The sequence below is a fragment of the Plutella xylostella genome, chromosome 29 (genome assembly GCF_932276165.1).
Source record: "Plutella xylostella chromosome 29, ilPluXylo3.1, whole genome shotgun sequence".
Lineage (NCBI taxonomy): Eukaryota > Metazoa > Arthropoda > Insecta > Lepidoptera > Plutellidae > Plutella > Plutella xylostella.
Genome location: NC_064009.1, coordinates 3,315,459 through 3,341,351, shown reverse-complemented (window position 1 = coordinate 3,341,351; position 25,893 = coordinate 3,315,459). Strand labels below are relative to the sequence as shown.

The window sequence follows — 25,893 nt, the reverse complement described above, 5'->3', positions numbered from 1 at the left end:
AGCGAGAAGGCGCAATATGAGATCCATATAAATCGGGATCGCATCGTTATTATTCAAATAATCAGGAATCAATTTCGTTACCAAAACGTTTTTCCTCCTCTTCCCTCGCTGTTCGTATATTTTTCAGCACTTCCGTCAATATTTGCGCAGGCTGCCGATATTTCACTAAATTAATTTTCAGTTTGGTTTATAAACGGTCTCATTTGTCAATCAACGTCAACGTTGGGATGAATATTATTTTAAAGGTTACATTTAAGATTGAGTGGTGAAGCGCTAAAGCGTTCATTATGAGTTAATTGGTTAACTCATTTAAATCGCGGACTACCTATTATAGAAAAATCTTGACAACCTTGTGTCATTATTTAAGTTTGGTTATCCGCACAGGCATATACAACGGATTCGTGGCTAATTAGTGATTACCCACCCAGGCATCTGAATATTGTCATCTGCAAAATTTCTACACCTACATACAATACGAAATAAGTTTTTTTAAACATCCTAAATTCGCCTGTGCAACAAAAACCTAAAGATTGCTATGCCATAGCATAGGCATAGGCCATACATACAGTGCAAATAATTAGGCTATACACACAAAAACTCATCCGACACAAAGTCCTACCTACATCCCTAGACAACCCAATAGCTGCAATCTCAACTAAGTTGTTGTTCCTAGAGCTTTTAACAAAAGATTTGTCTCAATCCGAGGCGTCCCCGGCGGGCGCAATCACGCTCCCGAAGGATTGAGAGCTGCAAGATAGTGTTATTGCACTGCAGCTGGAGACAGGCAGATAGGCAACGCAGCTGCACCACTCGCCTACAATTATTGATGGCCAGTGTCAAGGCACGAAGTTTAAAAAAATGACAAATCATAAACTCTATGTATCACTTTTTTTTGTTAAAATTTATGGATCGATCTTTTTATACATTCCAAATTTAAGTTTCGACAATTCTATAATTTCAATTTATGCCTTCAGGTTATTCTGCTGTATTTATCAATGACGTTTTGGCTTTTCATTTATCTTTCTGCCAGCGCTCACAGTATTTCACACATACCATCATCACAATTTTGTTCTACATTACAATTAAATAAACATGCACATGCACATGATTTGGATATAATAATAATATGTACAGTAGATGTTAATCCATATTTTTTTCAGTTCAATGGCAATGATCCAAGAGAACTCAAAGCAACAAAATAGTAAAGTAGTGATAAGTTTATTGCAGTCTCTTTGATGACCAGTGTGTTTAGTGCGAAGTGTGCGGGGACCCGTCGAATTCGACTTTATTGCACTTTATTTGTCTTTTGTCTCGACATTATTTAGGACTTCCTTCGTCTAGGCGCGTTTTAAATTTATATTTATTGGCCGCTCCGATAAAATCTGTCTGCGATTCACTTGTGTACTCCCTTTTAAATTTAACCGGTATCGTGACAAGTAGACTTTGAAATTTATTTTACAACTGTCGAACAAAACAAGCACTGAGGCAAATTGCTAAAGATTTTTATTTTATTTATTAAAATGCAGATAGAATAATCAATAATGTCAATTCCAATGATTAATAGGAAACTAGATTCTGCTGAACATTTATTAAAGGATGCATCTAGAATATTAATAGTGTTGTCCCAGCGTCTGTTTATTTACCAAGATTGATATGCAAACGTTTCTCGCTAAAATATATGCAGGTAGATGGAAGCTGCATGCTAGATAAATCACTTTAGTTGGCAATTTTATTCCACTTTAGACTCCGCAACCGTTTTATGGTCCTTTAAAAAGTTGTAACTCGTTTAGTTTGCCACGATTTATTTATAGTTTACATTATACTTACCCACAGGTACATTAGGTACTTTTATACTTACGTGCCTATATGAAATTGAATGTTACAGGTAATCTCTTTGTAAACTCGTTTCTAAAGGAAAATAAACGTCGATAGTAAAATATGTTCTGAAGATGCAAATGTGAGTCATTAGGGTGGATGGTTTTTTTCCTTTGTTCCCATCGAGTCACACATCAAACCTGTCACACTGTATACAGTTGGGAATTCTTCATGAATAGTGTGCCATCTAGTCACAGTGTTACTCGATGGGAGTGTTACTCGTTGGGAATGCTTTATTTCTGAATTCCAAACCAGCCTCTGTAACTGGATGGGAAAATGAACTAGAAAATTCCCAACTGTTCTCCCGTTACTCGTTAAGATTTGTTCAGTGATGATGAATTTTGATGATGCCTAACCAGTGATAGGTACTGTGACTTATATTAGTATTTATTGTTACGTATTTTTTTATTTCGTTTCTTGAAAAAGTATGAAAATAGACATAATTATTCCGAACAATCAAATAAGTTTTATTAAACTAGTTAACAATAAAATTATAAAATCAAAACCGAATTATAAAATCAAAACTTTTTTTTCTTTTTCACATTTCTATGAATGATTGATACTGGGTGGGTAGTACAGCAGTAGCCATAAAATAATAGAGAAAATGAAAACTTTCATTTCCCAAATTTTGCGTGGAGGTGACATTATGGCAGTTTGATATTATCGACTCATATCTGCTCTGCTCCACCATGAAGAAATAATTAGGTACTTCCATGGCACTGCCGAAGTACCTCAGATTAATGATGATCTGGCGCTTACACCGCGGGCGCGCCTCGGACATAGACGGAAGATGCAGATGATCTTAAAATAATGGCAAAAAATTGGGGACCAACACCGATTCGGAAAACTTAAACTAGTTACATAACACTTAATATTACTATTTTGCATAACAGCCATGTAGTAGTTATAAGTTATCGCATATGGTGGAATTCAGATCCATTTGACTCTTGTATTGGCTCAAAAGACTTGAGTTTTCACTATCGCCATCTATCTTAATCTCTTATTCCCTCCATCCAAAGGTTGTCTGGCAGAGATCGCTTTTAGTGATAAGACCGCCTTTAGTACCCTAATTAAGTTCATCATCATTAGCCTATAGCAGTCCACTGCTGGACGTAGGCCTCTCCCAAAGCACGCCACTAGATGCGATATTTAGCTTTTCGCATCCAAATTAAGTTACAACTTGTGTATTTTATTAATCTTTTTGGGTGTACAAATAAAGTGTATTCTATTCTATTCTATAATAGGTTTTGTCTATGGTGGAAAATCCCAACAAGTTACTGTGACTTGTTGGGAATTTTCATTTTTATAATCCCAACTAGTTACAGTGTTACAGTTGTATGTGACACGTTGGGAATGAAGGAAAAAGGTGTTTCAACGAGTAACAGAGTGTGGACTGATGGGAATTTTTAACATAAAATTCCCAACGAGTAACAGTGTGACTGGTTGAGGTGTGACTGGCTGGGAACAAAGGGTTTTTTTTCGTCCAACCGCTGCACAGTGTTTTTACTACAACGATACTTGTAGTTTTAAAGTTAATAATCATAATTACGATGCTTTCTAAATGTTATACTTAGGTATTACATAAAAAAAGTAGACAGGTTTTTTGAAGTAAGTAGTAAGTAATCAAAAATAAAATTACTTAATTGAATATACATTGAATTGAATGCCATATATTTCAAGGACTGGAAATCATTCGTTTTCCCAGTTTATCGCTGATTTTCTGATTTTATTCAATAAAGTAACATCAGCAAGCCTTCTTACCTTTAACGTCTAGTAAATGTTTCCAGACTGTCGCCCAGCAATTTTATCATAATTTCCCTGGACGTGGAACCCGAATGGACGGCCGCAATTTGTGTGGTGGAAGCTGGAAGCACATTTATAAATTAGCCGCTTGCACCGCGGTCTCTGCTATGATTTATTACTCTATGTCGCAGCCATTCCTTGGCTTGCTACAATCATTTAGTTTTCCAACTTGACGTGGGATGTTATTTATGTAGAATAATGCGGTTTCGGCGGTCGCAGCCGTCCTTTCCACTGAATTGCTCTAACCTATTTTTCATCTTGCACCCCATTTAGGGGGCAATTGAATTTGCTGGCCAAAAGCTACACATAAATATGAAGTTCAATCAAATAAATGACGTACTTTATAAGAGTACCTATCTATCAATATAATGGATATTGTGTAAGATACAGTTGACACGTCACTCAATAAAGATCCTTTTATGCATCTAAATATCTTAATATAATTACTTTCACATGTCATGTAAACCCTAAACTTTCGCATTTACTCCACACACGATCAGTAACAAGCGACTAATCACATGACACTTTCCCTGAGTCAGACTGCGTGCTACGATCCTCCTTTCAATCGAGTTACCAACCTCGGCACGTGACGCCGGGCTTCCGGATCGGCTTTTCTTTTCTTTTCTTCATGTTGGCACTCCTTTTATTAGAGGCGCGTGAGTCGGAATTAAATCGTGCGGAAAGGAGGCGGCTGTAAGCAGGATCGAACTGTGTCCGTTTTGATAAGGAGTTTGAATTCAGAATGCTTTTGTTGTTCAGGTATTTTTTTGTTTTGATCTTTTGTTATGGATTTGTAGTGTGTCAGTGTCTATAGGGTACTTACCAAGTAAATTGTGATTTTTTTTACAATATTAGTAAGCCTATTTCATTAAACTTGTTCCACATTTAGACGACCGAATGGCGTAGTGGTTAGTGACCTGACTACTGAGCCGATGGTCCTGGGTTCGATTCCCGGCTGGGGCAGATATTTGTTTAAACACAGATATTTGTTCTCGGGTCTTGGATGTGCCCGTTAAATGGCAATAGGCCCGCCCCCTATTACATTGGGACTAACATAACACTCTGGCGAAAAGTGGGTGCAGCAATGCACCTCTGCCTACCCCGCAAGGGAGTACATTAGTACAAGGCGTGAGTGCGTGTGTTGTTCCACATTTTATACAACATAATAAGTTGGGTTGGGACTTACGTAGTAGATATATCTAAGTATGTAGTTATATGTTCTTACTTCCATTGAGCTATTTATATTTCCTCATCCAAACCATAACACGCCTGAAACGTTATAATAAATAGCCAAACTCCACAAAGGAAAACGTCATGACGTGTTTAAATTAAACGGCAATAATTTAAAACTCGAAACAAACCAGATTAACAAAGAAAAATAAGTTGAACGCCATCTGGCGGGTGTGATAGTAATCAATTATTTTTTCACTGAGCACGGGCGGCGGTGATGACAGGTTAATGATTTAGACGCGGCGCGCACGCAGCGGCTGGGTTATGGTGAAATACGTATTGTTTGTTACAGGCTAAATTTATGTCTTTGTTAGTTTCCTTTGACACAGACTTTGCCCTATCCCTATTAGTAAATTCGGCGCTCATCAGTAATATGTAGACAGACAGGGCACGAAGATGAGGTGTGGTAATGAAAAAGTTTAATTTTGATTTCAATGGTAGTAAATCACGGGAAGTGAAAATGTTTCAGTGAGAAAAGCACCAAATTACTCCTAAGCGGAAAAACGCCTTCTGCATGCAATATTGAAGTAACGATGACGGTGCATCAGAATAGCAGTTGCTTAAACAGCAACCAGCAGTTGGTTAAAAACCAAAATATTTTTGTCAAATTTCCCATTACATACCAAAATGTTTTAAAAAGTTGGCTCCAATTTGGTGTTAGCATTTTGTAAGTGAAGCTGTTTCTTTGCTCGTGCGTGTAGTAGTCACATTCTTAATAGTAAATTATAAATAAAAGCACCATAGCTACCCATCAACTTATTAGTATCTCATACCTACTGAAACTAGGCCATTAAAGCTTCTCCATCACTAAATTGTAATTACCCCTGACTACCGCCCCCCCTCCCCCCTCCCCCTCCATTATTGTAACAAAGCAGACGTCGCCAACCCCCGGCTAATAATATTAACTCGTGAGCACAGAATTGCCACACTCAAGATAACGACTTTATTAATTTAATTAATCCAACTCATAGAAGAGATAGGCTGTATGATGTATTATATTCTCGCTTAATTATGAGCGAAACGTGACATGGTTGAGTACCCCAGAGGGGTTACTCTATACTGACGAAAAACGAACGAACGAGAGCTGTCATGTAATTAGAACATTTATTTAAACGAGATAGAGTCGTAGCTCGCGCTGCAGCGCTACAAAAAATCGTTTCTCGTCATATACAGGTTGTTGCAAAAAGGGTATTCTAAGCCGAAACCTACATGTGCAGCATGGTATATCTAAGCCCGAAAATGAAATCAAAATTTCAAAATTCCAACTTAGTATACCCTTTTTGCAACGTCCTGTAGAGTGACCCCCTGGCACGAGGAAATGGGCAAATTAGCGATGCCTCTGTCAGCGTTACGATAGATTAACCTGCGCTGAGTTTTAAATTAAAGCCTCACATGAAATATGCAGATTTTTAATAAGTTTATTAACACACAGCCTGCATTTAGTTGTAATGTAATATGTAATGTAATATGTGGGGACATCTCACACACGGCCATCCGACCCCAAGCTAGGTAGAACCTGTGTTATGGGTTATGGGTGTCGGACAGCTGATATATCTACACAAATACATAGATAGATAGATACTAAATATAAATATCAACACCCAAGACCCGAGAACAAATATCTGTGTTTAAACAAATATTTGCCCCAGCCGGGAATCGAACCCGGGACCTTCGGCTCAGTAGTCAGGGCATAGAATATGTCAGGGTCACTAACCACTACGCCATTCGGTCGTCAATCGGCTCGTAGTTGATAGCGTGTAGTTTGCCTCATGGCGCGTGAAGGAGTTAACAGGGTGGGAATATGGATAAGTTGAAACATATTTTATTGTTATTTACAAAATAAGGCTATGGGAGATGGTTTTGGGGATAGTATTTGTACCTTTACTTCTGCTAGAAGAGGTCTACATTAGAAGATTAGAAGTGATTTGGGAGGAGGTGCATATAAGTACAAGTAGGTGAGTATCTAATTTATAAGTATGTTTATTTATTATACTTAATTATCTTTATTTTCCCACCATAATAAGGTACAGATTTCACAAACCATTCCCACATCTGTACTACCTAGTGCCGTGTGCCGTATTTGGCAGATCATACCATTTGTGCTCACGTACACAGTCTGGTGAACCAACTAGTTAGTTTTAAATTTACTTGCCAGTTTATTTAATAAAGTGTCTGTTACATTTAATAACGATCCGTTGTTGGTCGAAATTACGGATGCCATGTAACAGTATTTTACAAGAAGTAGAATCTTAAATCCTAATCCTAACTAATATTATAAATGCGAAAGTAACTGTGTCTGTCTGTCTGTTACTCTTTCACGCCAAAACTACTGAACGGATTTGAATGAAATTTGGCATACATATGGTCTAGACCCTGAGAAAGAACATATGCTACTTTTTATCCCGGATTTCCCACGGGAAAACTTTTTAAGGCGAAGCGAAGCTCGCGGGAACAGCTAGTTTTACATAAAATATTAATATACTTAACTGATATCTAACAGTTCACTGATTGAGAATATAAACGCAATTTCAATAACGCCTTAATTGTTTATTTATTTAGGTACTATACATATAATCGAAGTGAGAATACATTAATAGTCTCTCTGTATTGTTTTATACCATTTCCTTATTTTTAACCGACTTCAAAAAAAGGAGGAGGTTCTCAATTCGTCGGGATATTTGTTTTTATAAAAGAAAAACCGTCGGGCCAATATATTATTACTATACACATTTTTTTACCTAACACAACAAAGCTGAACTTCCGGTTATATAACGTGAAGTTGAGCTTATTTCTTTTCCAAACAAAACGATGGAGCTTTTTCCTAGAATTCTTTGTTATTTTGCGGAAGTCAATTTTATGAATTTTGTAGAGGAAATACCTAACAATATTTTGCTTCCATATTGAATAGGTACAGTAGTTAAATATTATATACTTAGACATAGACATAGACATAGACACATCGTTTATTCACTCACAAAATACACATCACAAATACAAAACAACAATGTAGGTAGTTAGGTACAGTGGCATAAAGAATAACAATAATACTTATTAAGTAAGTAGTTTAAATGCTTCTTACTTTATGTTATCTATGATTTTATTATTGGCTAGTTTTATTACGCATATTGGTTATTTACCTGATTACGTACTTAATTGCTAATTAATGACTCTTACAATTTAACAAAATTTTTAAACAAAATTAGAAAATTACTAATTTTATTGATCACCATTGATTTTTCTAATATATTCGTTTTTTATGACGAAATAGTGCCACCCTTCGATGTCGGATAGATCCTCGGCGCCGTGCCTCTGGTAGAATGACCTCGCCGAGTTGTCTTTTTCCACCAAAAAGGTCATGCGGTGACAGTTCAACCTCTCTACTTCCTGAAAAAAAGAAACAAAAGGATCCTTAGAATAAGGAGTCTGCAGAGATTCGTTCCCTCGTCCTTTGTGTTGTGTATCGCGGTCACTAAATTATTCTTGGTGGTTTTTAGTTAGTTCACGTTCTGAGGCTATGATTGAATTGTGCATTAGCGGTTTGTGCAAAAAACATAATACTTTTCTAACAAGAAGGGTTTGTGGGGCTAACTCCAGCTTATGGACATAAGAACTACATACTATGGCATAGTGACCATGGTGGCCCTATTAATATTAACATATGTATATTTTTTTACTCAATATCGATAAAAACCATACCTTAACAACAGCCCTAAACAGCCGCTCCCCGACCCCGCGCCCCCTCTCCTCCGGCTTCACATACAGCTCATCCATGAGCAGAGTCCGCCCCTGCCAGGCCGAGTAGAATGGCACGTAGACCGCGTGGCCAATCAGAGGCCTTCCCGCCGTCTGCCGCTCGGCCACCAGGCAATGGAACAGTGGTGGCTGGCAGTCGAAGCCGTCGCGCTCCAGCTCTGGTTCCAAATTTGAAATTGGGTTTTTAATTTTTGGGTTACGAGTTTTTTTCAGCTGCGTGCGGTTCATTCATTATACTCTTAGAGTTTATAGTTGTGAAGTCAGCACCTTCACAGGGTACAGTCGGCAAAATAGATATGTATAATATGTCGCAGACATCTGGTTGAATCTCCTTTTTGGTTGAATCACTAGCTCGTTCACTGAATGACGCTATTCAGTTGTATGACTAGGCCGAACGTTAATTGAACAAGCGTCACAAAACTTCCAACTTATTAGCGGATTTTAACATAGCTGTTTGCAAAGCGCGAACTTAAAGTCTAACAGCACAAAAAGCACCTGTATTGATATTTTTTTCAAATAAATTAGCTTATAAGTGCCTGTTTTTTGTAAAATAGTGTGACAGCATGGATTTACCTATTATAACGCCGCCGTCGGCTACTTTCAAGGAAAAAAATAGGTGAAGCTGGCTAATTATGAACAACAAAATCAAGATACGTTGATTGTTATTGTTCAGTTAATTTGTGAGATAATAGCTTTGTAACAAAGTGTTTTTGTTGACTCTTGTCTGTACATGTTCACCTTAACCAAACATTACAAAGTCGGCTATATCCCATTCAACGACTTCGCTGAATGACGTTCAGTCAAGACGTCAAACGTTACATTCAACCACTTGACGAGTTGTCCTTTAGTCATACAACTGAATAGCATCATTCAGTGAACGAGCTAGTGATTGACCATAAAGGAGATTCAACCAGATGCCTGCTACATATATACCCCAAGGGCGAGCATTAATTTGTTGAACATAATTTGTTAATTTGTATCGATAAGATCGATTAACTGCAGACACATAGTATTAGAATCTCAATGTACCTAGATACCTTCACAAGACATCCTTACTTTGTGGGGCATATCGTGAAAAATCGCCAGGTCCTGGGAACAATGGATAACCATTATTATGCACTTGTAATGTTATAATGTCAGTAAAAAATATTAGTAAAATAAATCACCAATGTTTGACTTTGCTCATCTAATCGCGTTAGTTACAATATGGGGTTCGTATTTTTTATTGATTGGTCTTGAATTTAAATTAAAACACACTGATAACAAAACTCTTACTTACTTTTATCATTTGAAAAACGATCTTTATATCTTCCTTTTTTGCCGGTCTAATTTTCACTTCTTCTTCACTGTATTTAGAACTCATTTTTAATCTCGAATTGTGTCGCTAAATGCGTGCACTTTTTGGCGCTACTATGCGATACTAAGTGCATCGATGCAGAATCCGGTTTCAAACTTGTTTCACAAACAAACCCCAGAGTGGAACCTTCTCATACTGAATACAGTGATATACTTGCACAGCTGAAATGCTATCGGTGATATAAGAAGGACAGGGGTTTATAATAGCATCGATTCACTAGAAGCCAAAGTTCAATAAATAGCTTACAATAATGCAGTCATTATCAAGAGTTTTTTATTAATTAGGTATTTCTATTTGTGAATTTATGAAATATTCATCAATACGCATATTGGTTATTTACCTGATTACGTACTTAATTGCTAATAAATGCATCTTACAATTTTTAGACAAAATGACTAATTTTATTGATAACCATTGATTTTTCTAATATGTTCGTTTTTTATAACGAAATAGTGCCACCCTTCGATGTCGGATAGATCTTCAGCCCCGTGCCTCTGGTAGAATGACCTCGCGGAGTTGTCTTTTTCCACCACAAAGTTCATGCGGTGACAGCTCAACCTCTCTACTTCCTGAAAAAAAAGAAACAAAAGAATCCTTGGAATATGGAGTCCGCAGAGATTCGTTCCCTCGTCCTTTGTGTTGTAGGTATATCGCGATCACTATTATTCTTGGTGGTTTTAAGTTCACGTTCTGAGGATGTGATTCTATCATTGAATTGTGCGTTAGCGGTTTGTGCAAGGAAAGAAAGAAAGAAACATAATACTTCTCTAACGAGAAAGGTTTGTGGGGCTAACTCCTGCTTATGGGCATAAGAAAGACACGGCCTGGTGACCATGGTGCACCCATTAATATAGTATAATTTTACTCAATATCGATAAAAACCATACCTTAACAACAGCCCTAAACAGCCGCTCCCCGACCCCGCGCCCCCTCTCCTCCGGCTTGACATACAGCTCATCCATGAGCAGAGTCCGCCCCTGCGAAGCCAAGTAGAAAGGCACGTAGACCGCGTGGCCAATCAGCTGCCTTCCCGCCGTCTGCCGCTCGGCCACCAGGCAATGGTACAGCGGCGGTTGGCAGTCGAAGCCGTCGCGCTCCAGCTCTGGTTCCAAATTTGAAATTGGGTTTTTAATTTTTGTTTCAGCTGTGCTGCGTGAGTTCCATTCATTACGGAGTTTATAGTTGTTGTGAAGTTGATATGCGTATGTCGCAGGCATTTGGTTGAATTTTCTTTTTGGTTGAATTACTAGAACGTTCATTGGATGGCGCTATTTAATTGTATGACTAAAGGACAATTCGTCAAGTCGTTGAATGTAACGTTCGACGTATTGACTTAACGTCATTCAGCGAAGTCGTTGAATAGGAATAGTATAGCAACTTTGTAATGTCTGTTTAGGGTGAACATTACCAGTCAAGAGTCAACAAAAAGACTATGTTACAAAGCTTTTATCTCAAAAATTAACTAAACAATAAAAATAAACGTACATAACGTGATATTGTTATTCATAATTATCCAGTTTCGCCACAATTTTTTCTTTGTAACTAGCCGCCGGCTGCGTAATAATAGGTAAATCCATGTTGTCACACTATTTTAACGCACGTTAAAGTTAATTAATTTGCAAAAAAATAACAATACAGGTGCACTTTGTGCCAGCTGTTAGCGTTTAGACGCCATATTTGTTTTATTAAGTAAGTTTCGTTAAGTAGTAAACCACCTGACTGATTTTAAGTCCGCTAACTAGTAAGACGTTTTGTGACGCTTGTACAATCATCGTTCGGCCTAGTCATACAATTGAATAACGCCATCCAATGAACGCGCTAGTTATTCAACCAAAATAGATTCAACCAGGTGTCTGCGACACGTAGGTAGGTATATGGTACAGTCAGCAAAAGAGATATATTATGTACCTATCCCAGCGCAAGCACTTTAATTTTAAAATCCTTAACGGGTGACATTAATATACTTTGTATCGATAAGATTGACCAACTGCAGACAGATACATAAATAGTACTTACTAGAATCTCATGTAAGTACCTACATACCTTCACAAGTCATCCTCACTTCGTGGGGCATATCGTGAAAAATCGCCAGGTCCTGGGAATAATCGAACAATTATTATTATAATTACACGGACTAATATTGTTATAATTTCAGTTAAAAATATTAGTAAAATAAATCACCAATCTTTGACTTGTCACCGCTAATCGCGTTAGTTACAAATTGATATTTATATGTTTTATTATTTTTTCTTGAATTTAAAATAAATTGCAATGAAAACAAAACTATTTCTTACTTTAATCATTTTATAAACGATCTTAATATCTTCCTTTCTTGCCGGTCTAATTTTTACTTCTTCGTCACTGTATTTAGTACCTACTCATTTTTAATCAAAAATTGTGTCGCGAAATACGTTTTGGGCGCCACTTTGCGATACTAAGCTGCAGCAGAAAGGACTTGGTCAAAATGATCTTTTCAGTATCAAGGTGACCTTCAAGTCATATTATATCCTAATAGTTTACATTACGTTCAGTGTGAAGCAAATACTTACGCACGTAAATTTAGCGAGCCAAATTGCCATAACTAATATGAATAGTCCGAAGTATTGAGTTTTATACCGTACCGTATACCGAATCTGTGTATTCTTTTCTCTGTGGGTGAAGAGTGATGGTTCATTGTACTTGAAGTCTAAAGGCTCCCATTCACGGGCGCACCATCTTGCGGATTTGTCGCTGGCGACAAGTCTGCGGACAGTCCGCGGACAAATCTGCGTGTGAATGTGTTGGTGGGTGCGGCTCGCCGCTCGGCGCGGCGCTCGCGTTATGTGCCTTTTGCAAGGCTCAATAAAGTTCACAATCGACTGGACACTCACAAAGCAACGCGAGCCGAGCCCTGAGCAGTACCATTCCGTGGACAAATCCGTCACCGCCCACACACTACACGAGCCCCGAGTTGCAGTCCAGTCGATTGTGAACTTGAAGCTGCGAGCCGCACGCACTACCCATTCACACGCTGATTTGTCCGCGCGGCCGTGGCGCGCCCGTGAATGGGGGCCTTTAAGAACTCATTGTTACATGTCAGCGCTGGTATTCGAACCCGCATCTCTGTCGTAAGAAGCTACCGCTACCATAGCTCATTTGTGTATACTTAGTTTACTTACTATAAAAGTCTACAATGTTCCCCTCTCTTTCAGAATGCAACTGCAACAGTCGGGTGAACCAACTAGGTAGTTTTAAAACTTACCAGTTATGTAATAGATATCTACATTTAATAACCACTCGTTGTTGGTAATTACAGCTGCCATGTGACAATATTTCACAAGAAGTAGAACCTTAAATAAATAACATAAATGAAAGTCCCAATTAAATGCTTATTATACATTAGATTTATTTTGCTAAAAGAATAATAATGTAGTTAACTCATATTATATTATCTAACAGTTCACTGATTAAGCCTTAATTATTTATTTTATTTACTATATAATTGATGTGAGAATAAATTAATTGTCTCTCTGTATTGTTTTAATACCATTTCCATATTATATAAAAGAAAAACTCTCGGGCCAATATATTATTACTATACACATTTTTTTACCTAACATAACAAAGCTCAACTTCCGGCTATATAACGTGAAGTTGAGCTTATTTCTTTTCCAAACAATTTAATATTTAATAATTATTTTAATAATTATTTTGCGGAAGTAAATGTTATTTTTTTTTATAGGTAATACGAAACAATATTTTGCTCCTCTATCAATAGAGGACCCGATAAAGAAAAGTTTAATATTAATTTATGTAAGAATGTAGATTACATGCTTCTTAATTTAAGTTCTTTTTTGTATTAATGTACGCATATTTTAATTAACTTACCTGATTAATTTACTTAGTACCTACTTACGTTATTTCTAAATAATATTTATTAAAATTGAACTCAATTATATACTTTCATTTCATAACAGAATATGGCCACATGTAGACATTTGTGTCTCATCCATAAAATAACTAATTTTATTGATCACCATTGATTTTTCTAATATATTCGTTTTTTATAACGAAATAGTGCCACCCTTCGATGTCGGATAGATCTTCGGCGCCGTGCCTCTGGTAGAATGACCTCGCCGAGTTGTCTTTTTCCACCAAAAAGGTCATGCGGTGACAGTTTAACCTCTCTACTTCCTGAAAAAAAAGAAACAACAGGATCCTTAGAATAGGGAGTCCGCAAGGCTGCGTTCCCTCGTCCTTTGCGTATATCGCGGTCACATTATTCTTGGTTGTTTTTAGTTAGTTAACGTTCTGAGGCTATGATTGAATATGAGTATGCGATTTGTGCAAGGAACATAATACTTCTCTAACATTTTGTGGGGCTAACTCCAGCTTATGGACATAAGAACTACATACTATGACATAGTGACCATGGTGGACCTATTAATATTAACATAGTTATATTGTTTTTACTCAATATCAATAAAAACCATACCTGAACAACAGCCCTAAACAGCCGCTCCCCGACCCCGCGCCCCCTCTCCTCCGGCTTCACATACAGCTCATCCATCATCAGAGTCCGCCCCTGCCAAGCCGAGTAGAACGGCACGTAGACCGCGTGGCCAATCAGAGGCCTTCCCGCCGTCTGCCGCTCGGCCACCAGGCAATGGAACAGTGGTGGCTGGCAGTCGAAGCCGTCGCTCTCCAGCTCTGGTTCCAAATTTGAAATTGGGTTTTTAATTTTTGGGTTAGGAGTTTTTTCGACTGCGTGCGTTTTATTTGTATCTCATTAAAGTTTACACTCACGAGAGTCACGAGCAATGAAAAAGTTCCACAAGTTTTTTTACACATTTAATTTAGAATTTGATCAAAATGCTTAGCTAGTATTTTCCGTGTAGGAGTAATTTCGTGCTATTGTCACTGGATATTTTCATTGCACAGTCAGCAAAAGAGATATGTAGTTATAACCCCAGCGCAAGCATTTTAATTTTAAGATCCTTAACGGGTGACATTAATATATTTTGTATCGATAAGATCGACCAACTGCAGACAGATAAATAGTATTAGAATTTCAGTGTACATACCTTCACAAGTCATCCTTACTTTGTGGGCCATATCGTGAAAAATCGCCAGGTCCTGGGAATAATCGAACAACCTATTATCATTATTATTATAATTCTTACACAGGCACAAAATGTGTTAAAAATATAAGTAAAATTAATCACCAATCTTTGTCTTTTCTTCTCTAAGTTACAAATGAGTATTTGTATATTTTATTAATTTGCCTTGAATTTACTATAAAACGCACTGAACACTGAACTGTTCCTTACTTTAATCATTTGATAAACGATCCTAATATCTTCCTTTTTTGCCGGTCTAATTTTCACTTCTTCTTCACTGTATTTAGAACTCATTTTTAATCTCGAATTTTGTCGCGAAATGCGTGCACTTTTTGGCTCTACTTTGCGATACTAAATGCATCAATGCAGAATCCGGTTTCAAACTTGTTTCACAAACAAACCTCAGAGTGGAACCTTGTCATACTTAATACAGCTGCTATAATACTTGCACAGCTGACATGCTATCGGTGATATAAGAAGGACTATAATAGCATTCAGTCAGTAGACGTCAAAGTTCAACAAATAGATAACAATAATGCAGTCATTATCAAGAGTTTTTTTTTATTGCGTAGGTACTTATTTCCATTTGTTAATTTATTAAATAATCGTCTACTGCATTTTTTACGGCCATTCTCAAACTGCCAATCATCATCAAATCTTTCTAAGGATTATGTTTCCGGTCCGGAGGCTTAGTTTTTCTTTCCATGATCTACCCGTGTACCGAACCACCACCGTCTATACCTACCACCTTATCATTCAGATTATGATTTGACGCAGCAGAAGGACTCAATCCACAAGTTGGTCAAAAGTTAGTTATTTAATTCTTTTCATTTCAAGGTGACCTGCAATACCTAACCTTCACGCTATATAAAAAAAAAAAACATTATGTTCAGTGTGAAAAGCGGCTGCGGTGATGCCGTAACTAACACAACCTGAATAGTCCGAAATATTCAGTTTTATATCTAAGCAGTATCTGTGATATACTATTCTATTCTCTGTGGGGGTGTAGGTACCTGTGCCTGGCTCTTTCGAATGGAACCTTTGTACTAAACTACCTATGCAGGTTTCCTCACGATGTTTTCCTTCACCGTAAAAGCGAGGGTATACCTACTAATTAAATTCTAAAGAACTCATTGGTGACTTGTAGGTACTTCAGCGCTGGCATTCGAACCCGCATCTCTTTCGCAAGAAGCTAGCAAGAAGATAAAAAGTCTACAATGTCCCCCTCTCTTCCAGAATGCAACTGCAACGGGCACGCGCGGCGCTGCCGGTTCAACATGGAGCTGTACAAGCTGTCTGGTCGCGCCAGCGGGGGCGTGTGTCTCAAGTGCCGGCACTACACCGCCGGCAGGCATTGTCACTACTGCCGGGAGGGCTACTACAGGGACCCCACCAAGCCTATCACGCACAAGAAGGCCTGCAAACGTAAGTTCCTTACCGCAGAGAAAATCTGATGATGAATCAAATGAGGGTGTAGCTTCAGAACGGGTTAAGCGATTTGAATGAAACATAGATCGAAATACTTGCAATAAGTACACTTCTAAAAAAAAAAGATTCCTTAAAATCAGTTCATCCGTTTTAGAGATACCTACTTTCCTACAAAAAAAAACGATTAAATTGTATGTAGACATATAGCCTCTTATAAGTATGTATCAGAAAGGATATACTTAGATAAAAAAGCAAGCATACTGGAGCATTGGAGTGTCCCCACCTCATTTCCTACACGGAAGCTGCAAAAAAAAAACAAATCGGAAATCGAGTGGAACGCAAAGGTCCTCGGTCCATTCGGTTTAGCAATAAAACCTATTTGCTGTATCAACGTGACGCGGCTCCCCGGGGCGCTTACAGCATTATAGCGCTGAACATGACCTGAACGGTTAGTAGCTGAGGATGCAGTATGGTAATCGCTTCAATGTGCCAAGAAAGCGCTTCAGCGCTCGTTTAAAATTCAAATTTAGAAATGTTCAAGTTCTTTCCTTTAGGTTTTTTGCAGTAGTTTGTTAATTAGACACTAGACGATGCAATATGCGTTATACAGAATTATCGATTCGTATGTATTCACATTGTACATTGATGTTATTTAATGCTAAGCAAAACAATGGTAGTACCTAAATATAATTTAGGCAACAATACTGTAGGAAACAAAAACACCCCAACCAAAAAGAGGTCACGGGTTGGTTGTAATAGCTGAAGACAATAATCGAATCGATTCAACCGATTTTTAGGACCGTCCCGACACATTCGAATAATTGACTCGAGACCCTCAGAATCGAGTGGTCAATTTCACGTCCCTCGACGATTTTACGATCGAGAAAAAGTCGTAAAAAGAAACTCCTTGGAACGATCTCCGACCGAAAGGTTATCAATTTTTATTTGCGAAATCCCTTCCCAGTTCCAGTCGTTTGGGTGTATGGCTCGTTAGCAGGGTGTTATGGTATGCAAATGATGCGAGTATACTTATGCTTTACTTGTTAAGGTTATATGCAAGTCGGCAGGAGGAATAATTCATTTTATTCATGTAGTTATGACAGATATATTTGTGTACTTTGCTGACTTAAGGTCAAGTAATTTAATACTAAATTAATTTATAAAATAATAAGTAGGTACCTACGGGATTTAGTTCAGGCATACTCTTCAAAATTTCTTCTAGCGTACGTATTATGTAAAATAAATATTTAAACTACCTACTTATATATTTTAATATCTGAACCTGGTATGTTAAGCAACTCCGTTTAACAACAGGAACCTATGTACTTATTTTACATTTGATACTGATTGACACTGAAATCATTGTCATTTGAAAAAGCTTTAGACATGAAACCCTATAAAACATTTCCATGAAAGAACTTTATTTAAAACTCTATAACCGTAACGAAGATTACAGATTCAATAAAAGCCATTTGCACTTTCTACCTCTTGGTAGAAAGGAGACCGTCGTAAAAATCAGATTGTCTCAATTTACCCGTTTGGAGTTTGGACAGTAACACTGTTAAAGATGGAAATTGGACCCAGAGTCGTGTCTGTGAGGATCACGACAATCTAGTTATGGATTATGATTCCGTAGTAGACGTAAAACATGGCTTTCAGACTATTAAAAGAATCCTTTTTAAGAATGAACGCCAAAATGGCGTCTGGAATTCAATAATAAGTAGATTATTGAGTAGCTACGTGCTACAAGGTATATATGTCGCAGGCAACTGGTTTAATCTCCTGTTTGATTGAACCACTAGCCCGTTCATTGGATGGCGCTGTTCAGTTGTATGACTAGGCCGAACGTTGATTGTACAAGCGTCACAAAACGTCCAACTAGTTAGCTGACTTAAAATCAGTCAGGTGGTGAATAAAACAAATATGGCGTCTAACAGCTAACAGCTGACACAAAAAGAACCTACATTATTAGTTTTTTGCAAATAAATTAGCTTTAAAGTGCGTTATTTGTGTTAAAATAGTGTGACAACATGGACTTACCTATTATTACGCCGCGGGCGGATAGTTTCAAAGAAAAAAAGTGGCGAAACTGGATAATTATGAACAACAAAATGAAGGTACGTTTATTGTTATTGTTTAGTTAATTTGTGAGATAAGAGCTTTGTAACATAGTCTTTTTGTTGACTCTTGTCTGGTGATGTTCACCCTAACCAGACATTACAAAGTTGCTATACTATATCCCATTCAACGACTTCGCTGAATGACGTTCAGTCAAGACGTCGAACGTTACAATCAACGACTTGACGAGTTGTCCTTTAGTCATACAACTGAATAGCGCCATCCAATGAACGGGCTAGTGGTTCAATCAAACAGGAGATTAAACCAGTTGCCTGCGACATATACATGTGCTTATTTTTAAGCACATGATAGTCAGCTTTTCACGAATAGAATATGCCTTTAATAACTTAAAGACGAGGACCAATAATAAGGCCTTATCGTTGAAAGGTTCTTACAGAAAACCTGCGGTTTTATTACGAAAGTAAGGAAAGAAAAGTATCGATTCGGCTCGTTAAACCTGTTAATAGGACTTATGGAAAGAAAGTTTTTATATTTGTAGTTTAACAGATTTCTAGAACATGAAAACATGGAGCTTGCAGAAACCAACCTTAAACTACATAGACAAAGTCTACGTTCTAATTTTACTGTTTTATTGCACCAACACAACCCCCTACATCAACATCCTTAACCCCTCATCTGTCCGCAGCCTGCGACTGCCACCCCGTCGGCGCGAGCGGCAAGACCTGCAACCAGACCAGCGGCCAGTGCCCCTGCAAGGACGGCGTCACGGGCACCACCTGCAACCGCTGCGCCAAGGGCTACCAGCAGTCGCGCAGCCACATCGCGCCCTGCATACGTGAGTGCTTGTTCTGAGGTTTGAGGTTGCGAGAACGCGGACCTTTTTGGATGGTGGACTCTTTAAGGCTATGTGTTTGGCCTCCTTGGTGATGACGTTTGATGTTTTTAATTCGTGCGACCCTCAGAATAATACCGCTTTGGTACAATGCAACCCATTTCAGTAAAGATTTTTTTTCTTTGAGATTTTTTACCTAATGAAGTAAAAATTTACTCTTTTAAAACCACTTGAATTTTCCAATATAAAATTAACTACCTACTGTATTATAATTTTACTAACCCATCTCCCCCAGGTATCCCGCGCGTGGTGACGGCCGTGCAAGCCATGGAGGCAGTGGAGGGCGAGCCCGGGCGCGGTAAGTAGTAAGTGGCCCTTCATGCACTTTCATCTCATAATGCACTCGATGTGCTGGTCGGACGAACGGTTGCGTTGCTCTATGTATGGATTCAATTTTGAATTTAGAATGAATTCGCGATGCCGGGTAAAATTTTAAACGGCAGCATTCGAAATTTAAAACGAGGCGAACGTCAATTTTAGAGTAAGTAAAACTGCATCTTTTTAAATTTAAGCGATGTCAGTTTGTTTTTATTATACGAAAATATGAACTTTCAATGAAGCAATCTCGAAGCAACGCAATCGATCGTTTATGAATAATAAGAGTAACTGCTTATTGGGAAAATCATGTAATGGATGCACACACATCTCACTTACTTACTAATAATAAAATGAGTACTCTAAATAAATAGAGCAGTTACTCTTTATACTTTTATTTGCAGTTTTACTAAATTGTATTGTTTATGTGTGGTAATTCTTTTATTAACCTTTTTTTTCAGTAATATTTTCAGGCTTTTTAGACCATTAACCATATTGTACGGCTTTACATGTTTGTTAAAATTAATATTTAAACTACGTCCAAAGGAATAAGGTAGGTACATTTTACCCTTGCTTCTATTTAAATTTTGTTTTGTAATTTTACTAACCTTCCGTTTCCTTTTCTTGTTGTATGTCTATACATTGTTCGTTACTATAAATTTTGTATAATCATAGTATTGCGTGAATCTACCTTATTATAATAAGCATCACAAGTATGTGGGTACGACTAAGTAACATGATCATGATAATGTGGTTTGATTCATCATCACGACCCATTACGTCCCCACTGCTGGGGCACGGGTCTCCTTTCCAATGAAGGAAGGGTTTAGGCCTAGTCCACCACGCTGGCCAAGTGCGGGTTGGTGGACATGTGGTTTGATTGTCGTAAGTTAAAACCTTAATTACTTACCTTCTAAAATTATATTAATATAACCATATTATCATGGGAGCCCTTGGATCCCAAATTAGGCTATAATTATGAAGTAATAAGGTAAAATTTACGTAATACCCTTAATTTTAAGTTTTAACTAATAAACTGTCGTCACACAATGCTGACATGTCATTTTTCCATGTATGTATGTGATACCTCATGTCATCGTTATAGTTATGCAATACACAATCACGCAAGCTAAAATTTAAATACTATGTAATGGCATTGAATTCACTTTAGCATAGCTCTACCGCAGCCAGCACTCCTATTTTTTTTTTTTTGTCAACAGCGAGTCTCTCAATTGCCAATAGTCCCCGCCTTTTTATATTTTTTTTATGGAGGAGGTTCTAATGGCCGGTTCCAATATCGTATTATTAATATCGCTTTTTTATACTTTATAATATATGAATAATACTATCACAACAAAAAAGACAGTAGAACGATATCAGTACAACTGCTATGCGATTCTGTAAAATCAGACATCTCACTTCGATCTTCATTCTCCCTTCACCTTTCACTTCACGTATGTCATCTCATGCATTATTTGTCAAAATCTCGAAGTTGCGGAAATTACAGAATGCCAATTTCAAAACTCACTCCGGTTTCAGAATCGAGTTTTGACAATTAGCTTTATAGAATCGTACTGCTGGTGAACGATATCGGAAACTTGCTCAAGATTTCGAGAAAGGAGGAGACCATCAAATTTAACAGTCTTGTACCGACAGTGACACAACAAATTCTCGTGACTTGGACTGACCAGCGAACCCCGAACGAGGAAATTGACAGTCGTGACTGAATCCTTAAAGTTTCGACAAAGAATTTTCTCCGTAGGTGAACTGCGCTGGGCTATACTTACATTGACCATTATTATTACATGTATTATTTAGTGACGTGTCTGTCTGTCAACAGCGGATCAGTGCGGCCGGTGCCGCGCCGGCGCACGCACGCTAAACCTCAACAAGTTCTGCAGCCGAGACTACGGTAAGAAACATAGGGCTTAATACTCCTCCTTGTTAGTTTTTTTTTTTAATAGTTAAACACATTTATTTACAAAAGCACAATACAATTTAAAGACACATAGATTTGCCAAACCGTGAGGTTTGTTGGCAGAAAATCCTCTCGTTTACAATACGAAGTTTACATTGTATTGAGCAAGTATGTAAGTACACAAATGAACAATATAAAAAGGTACAGATCAATCATAATCATCTTGATAAGGCAGAAGATAGGTAATAATACACTAGTTGTTCATATTTAATATGTCATGTATGAAAATATATTACAGGACAATAAGGTTCTTTATCTTCAACAGTAAGTACAGTACAGTAAACAAAGTCACAGTAATTCACCGGGCATGTAATGTAATTTCAACTTAGTTTTAAGCATATTTTTACTTGTACAATTCAGCAAAACATCCGCATGTGGAACACCGCTTTAAATTTCAGTTTTATTAATAAGTACTAAAGCAGTAATTTTGTATTTCATGTCGCAATTGCGTATTTTTTAAAACAATGCATATATAAAACATACAGGAATTCCAGGGCTTCTATCAGTGCTAATTTTATGATAAAATTTACAACAACCTTTTATTCATCAGAAGCTTTTGGAAGAGCCAAAATCCTTTGCAAAATGAAAGACCGTATTTTTGTCTTCACAAAGCCTCTCCGTTTATTCCTCTCAAAACCCTTTATTCAGTTCATCCCTTGATTATTTTTTCATTCCAGTCACACAACCTTATCTTTCACTACCGATTGCTCCCAAACCTAGTTCACTCCCTCCATTTCCCTTTCACTAACCATTACATTACCATTCCAGTCATAATGGGCAAGGTGGTGGGTCGCGAGGGCGGGCGCGACGGCCCGGCCGGGTGGACGCAGTGGTCTCTGTCCGTGCAGGCGGTGTACAAGCGAGGCCCGCGCAGCCGGCTGCGGCGCGGCGCCGTGCCTCTCTACGTGCGCGGCAAAGATCTCGCGTGCAAGTGCCCGAAACTCAAGATTAATAAGTGAGTGCTCTTCTGGTTCTGTATCTTTGTCGTTATTATCTGTGTGTGAGGCAAAGATCTCGCGAGCAAGTGCCCGAAATTCAAGATTAATTAGTGAGTCTTTGATGGGTTTGGTATCTTCTGGTTTTATTTCATCGAAGATTGCTGCGGTATGGTTGGTTATCACTGCAGGGGTCAGTCCTCAGCAGCAGCAGCTGGTTTGTGTGGTGTGTATCTCCTCAAGGGAAGCCAGTGTGTACCGAGCTTTTCTAAATCGGTAACCCCATTGGGATGAGCTTGTATTGTGATGTGAAGCACTATACAATACTGTTGTTGTCATCATCTTTAGTCGTTGCCTTAGAAACCCTAGTCACTGTAGGTATCAGTATGATTTGTTGTGGGACGTCACAATCTAGGTTAGGCATCCTTAGACTGCAAGACCAGACTTTCTGAAACCCTCACGTTTCTCTTCTTTTATAACCTTCTACTGTTTCCTCCCCAGGTCTTACCTTATCCTAGGATTGGAAAAAGAAGGTGTTTCATCGGGATTGCCAGGCCTCGCGGTGGGAGAGCGGACTCTGATCCTGGAGTGGCGCGACGACTGGCACCGCCGCATCCGCCGTCTGCAACGACGTGCCATCAACTGTCATTACAACGCTTAGACCACTGGCCGGAAACAAAAGAAAAATAAACCCATCGAAGCTTCTCGAGCTTCAGGAAATATTCCGTCTTAAAACTCGGTCGTTCTGAATTCAGAAGTATGTTATGGATAAGGATTTCAGTTGGTGTAGGAGGTAATGATTATAACTGCCAATTATAACTTAGCCATTAAACATTTTTGAATTTTTACTTTGTACGAGTATCATGACAATTTACTAGGTCGACTCTGTTTCCCTTCCTAGGATTCTTATATAATTTGTACATTAACACTATTTATTTAAAAGAGAAATAATTATTGATAGCAAGTAAGTCCACGTAAATCTTCGTTCCATTTCTTGCATTTTGTATATTGTTATTTTATATTGAAATGCGGATATGTTAAATATTGTTTTTTATAAGTAAAGTAATGTTAGAATAGTATGATGGAGAGTTACATAGTATAGTCAGAAGCGTTTAAATGTACCTCATTTATTGTGTAAACTTGTATAAGAGTTGCATAAATATCTAATTTATAGTTAGGAATAAGATGATTTTTATTTGGAAATCAATCCGGAAAATCTATTAACTGTTTGCTACTTACCTTCACTAGGTAGGTTTTGTCTGACTGCCATTTTCAGTGAATCTGGTTGACAATAGGTTATTTCTCACTAATATGAGTGAAATCTAAATTTTCGACAGCTTATAATACGTTGCCTAATCAGTAAAATGTATGTACAGTATTACTAGCTTTACTAAGTGTAGAAACTAATGATAACTAGGTATCTGCGAGTATAAGTACTTATGATTTTCCTGTCTATGAAAAATATGTTCAACAGCATACCTTTTAGGTCCAGAGAGTTATTTTTTTTATTTCCTATTTATGTGTTAAATCCATTTAAGTTCATTGAGTAACTCCTGAATGGGTACATTTAGGTATTTCTATCCAAAACTTGCCAGGCCAGTCTATACTTTAAGTTCTGAATTACTCTAACTTGATACTACATACTTAACTAAGTACTTGTTTATTATGTTTCATTAGGTACTTAGGTACACTCTCTTTGGTTTTTCTTAAACTTAAGTACTCAGAAACCAATAAGGTAGATTTTTGCTTAATCGTGCTACGTGCTACGGTTTGTAAAAAGTGTATTTAGTGCTAGAAAATAATCTATTAACCTGTTTCTAGTTATGCATATCTTTAGATTTCGTAATTTTGATGGTTAGGTAGTAGTTGTTGTGCATTTGAACACAGTTTTAATTAAAAACATTACAATGACAAATGATTCTAATCTAATGACTGAAGTTCCACAATCAAAAGCTTTCCTAAATAAAATAAAAATACAGTGTTGCTTACCCAAAAATTCAAAATATCATTTAAAAATGTGCTCAAATACATAGCAACTTATAAAATATTATATACAATAATTAATGTCTGATCGTATTTGTAAAATTATAGTCAGTTTGTACTGTAGTTTGTGAATATTGTTTTTTAATTTATTTTAAATGCACTATAGCATAGCTTCCTGAGATAATTTTGCAGAGCGTTAAACGTATAAATGAATGTTACCTGGAGTAATATTATTCAGCAAAGAAACTGGATTTATTTATTCTTTGTTTCATAAATATATTCACTTAAATATTCTTAAAGGTCGCTGAAATATGTGATCTTAACAAAACACAATGTAACGATTTCTAAATCTATAATTATTTCAAAATTTCAAATAAGTAACTAACTAATAATTATACTTAACGAAGTATTCAATAAATCTGTTTTAGGTTTTAAGTAATGCCTACATTTATTTGTATTTTAAGCAAATGTCAATTGAATTTACGGTGTTTTTGTGGAAAACTGATTCAGGCCATGCACATTTTCTCATAAATCGAAGCACACTTTGTGAGTTACCTTTTTTTAAATAAAAATATTTAATATGGAAACATTTGTAACAGAACAATTATAAACACAATATTCTTCAGAATTAGTCCGCTACCTATCAGGTAGCGTTAATAGGTTGGAAAAAGAAAATTCTTGATTTAATCTCATGAGCAACCTAGCTATTTCCTGGCTATACCTACCATACAGAATGCAGCCATAGTATACCTACCTACCAAAATACAAAAATAATTGAATGTAAAAGGTAAAACGTGCATGGTTCGCTGTAAAAATAAGGTTTATAAATGCACTGAATAACGCGTATTGTGTTTTTATGATACCCTACTCCTGTGATGTAATAAATGTTATTGGTTATATTTATTTAAAAATAAAAGTACATTAATATACGAAAACTTCTTTTTATTCGCTATACCTGAGTTAAATTACTTATATCAACATAATCTGATTACCGTTTTTAACCTTAAAAACACAAAACACCTATTAAAGACCATAAAAACAAAACAAAGGCAAAAATACCACTAACAGCCAACGACCTATGCGCTGGCAACCCTAAAGTTAACCTTATTAAAATCACCTTAACGTGTTGGCAAAAGAAACAAAATCCTTCTGGCTTGGTGGGAAGG

General features: G+C 37.3%; 2 protein-coding genes across 10 annotated transcripts in view; one reads left to right on the top strand and one right to left on the bottom strand.

The window, feature by feature from the left end:
- Nucleotides 1–25,662, top strand: part of LOC105385320 (netrin-B) — a 134,154-nt gene extending 108,492 nt beyond the window's left edge. Inside the window, exons 2-7 of one of the 2 annotated variants that reach the window (XM_048631602.1) lie at nt 16,354–16,542; nt 19,310–19,459; nt 19,752–19,814; nt 21,672–21,743; nt 22,578–22,764; nt 23,246–25,662. In XM_048631602.1, the coding sequence (XP_048487559.1) occupies nt 16,354–16,542; nt 19,310–19,459; nt 19,752–19,814; nt 21,672–21,743; nt 22,578–22,764; nt 23,246–23,405 (821 nt within the window). In that variant the 3' untranslated portion in view covers nt 23,406–25,662. Of the gene's footprint in view, nt 1–16,353; nt 16,543–19,309; nt 19,460–19,751; nt 19,822–21,671; nt 21,744–22,577; nt 22,765–23,245 lie in introns of both variants that reach the window. The other variant, XM_048631603.1, reaches the window with a different exon arrangement.
- Nucleotides 8,029–15,582, bottom strand: LOC105385292 (thialysine N-epsilon-acetyltransferase). Of its 8 annotated transcripts, none has more exons than XM_048631626.1 (4): nt 15,328–15,571; nt 12,062–12,113; nt 10,906–11,120; nt 8,029–8,292 (listed from the first exon to the last, which is right to left on the bottom strand). In XM_048631626.1, the coding sequence occupies exons 1-4, from the start codon at nt 15,409–15,411 to the stop codon at nt 8,125–8,127; spliced, it is 519 nt and encodes a 172-aa protein (XP_048487583.1). In that variant the 5' UTR covers nt 15,412–15,571; the 3' UTR covers nt 8,029–8,124. The 8 variants fall into 8 exon arrangements, with proteins under 8 accessions (XP_048487583.1, XP_048487580.1, XP_048487579.1 ...); XM_048631623.1 differs by lacking the exon at nt 12,062–12,113 and adding an exon at nt 15,082–15,133 and having other exon boundaries at nt 15,328–15,567; XM_048631622.1 differs by lacking the exon at nt 10,906–11,120 and adding an exon at nt 8,605–8,819 and having other exon boundaries at nt 8,034–8,292; nt 15,328–15,541.
- Nucleotides 25,663–25,893: the final 231 nt, after the last annotated feature.

What these genes read in the sequence shown, in the direction of transcription:
- LOC105385292 (XM_048631625.1), bottom strand. Translation starts at nt 15,411, where the DNA reads ATGAGTTCTAAATACAGTGAAGAAGAAGTGAAAATTAGACCGGCAAAA. An exon ending in TCGTTTATCAAATGATTAAA is followed by an intron (nt 15,134 to 15,327) that starts GTAAGGAACAGT and finishes GATTATTCCCAG; the next exon opens with GACCTGGCGATTTTTCACGA. An exon ending in AGTAAGGATGACTTGTGAAG is followed by an intron (nt 11,121 to 15,081) that starts GTATGTACACTG and finishes ATTTGGAACCAG; the next exon opens with AGCTGGAGCGCGACGGCTTC.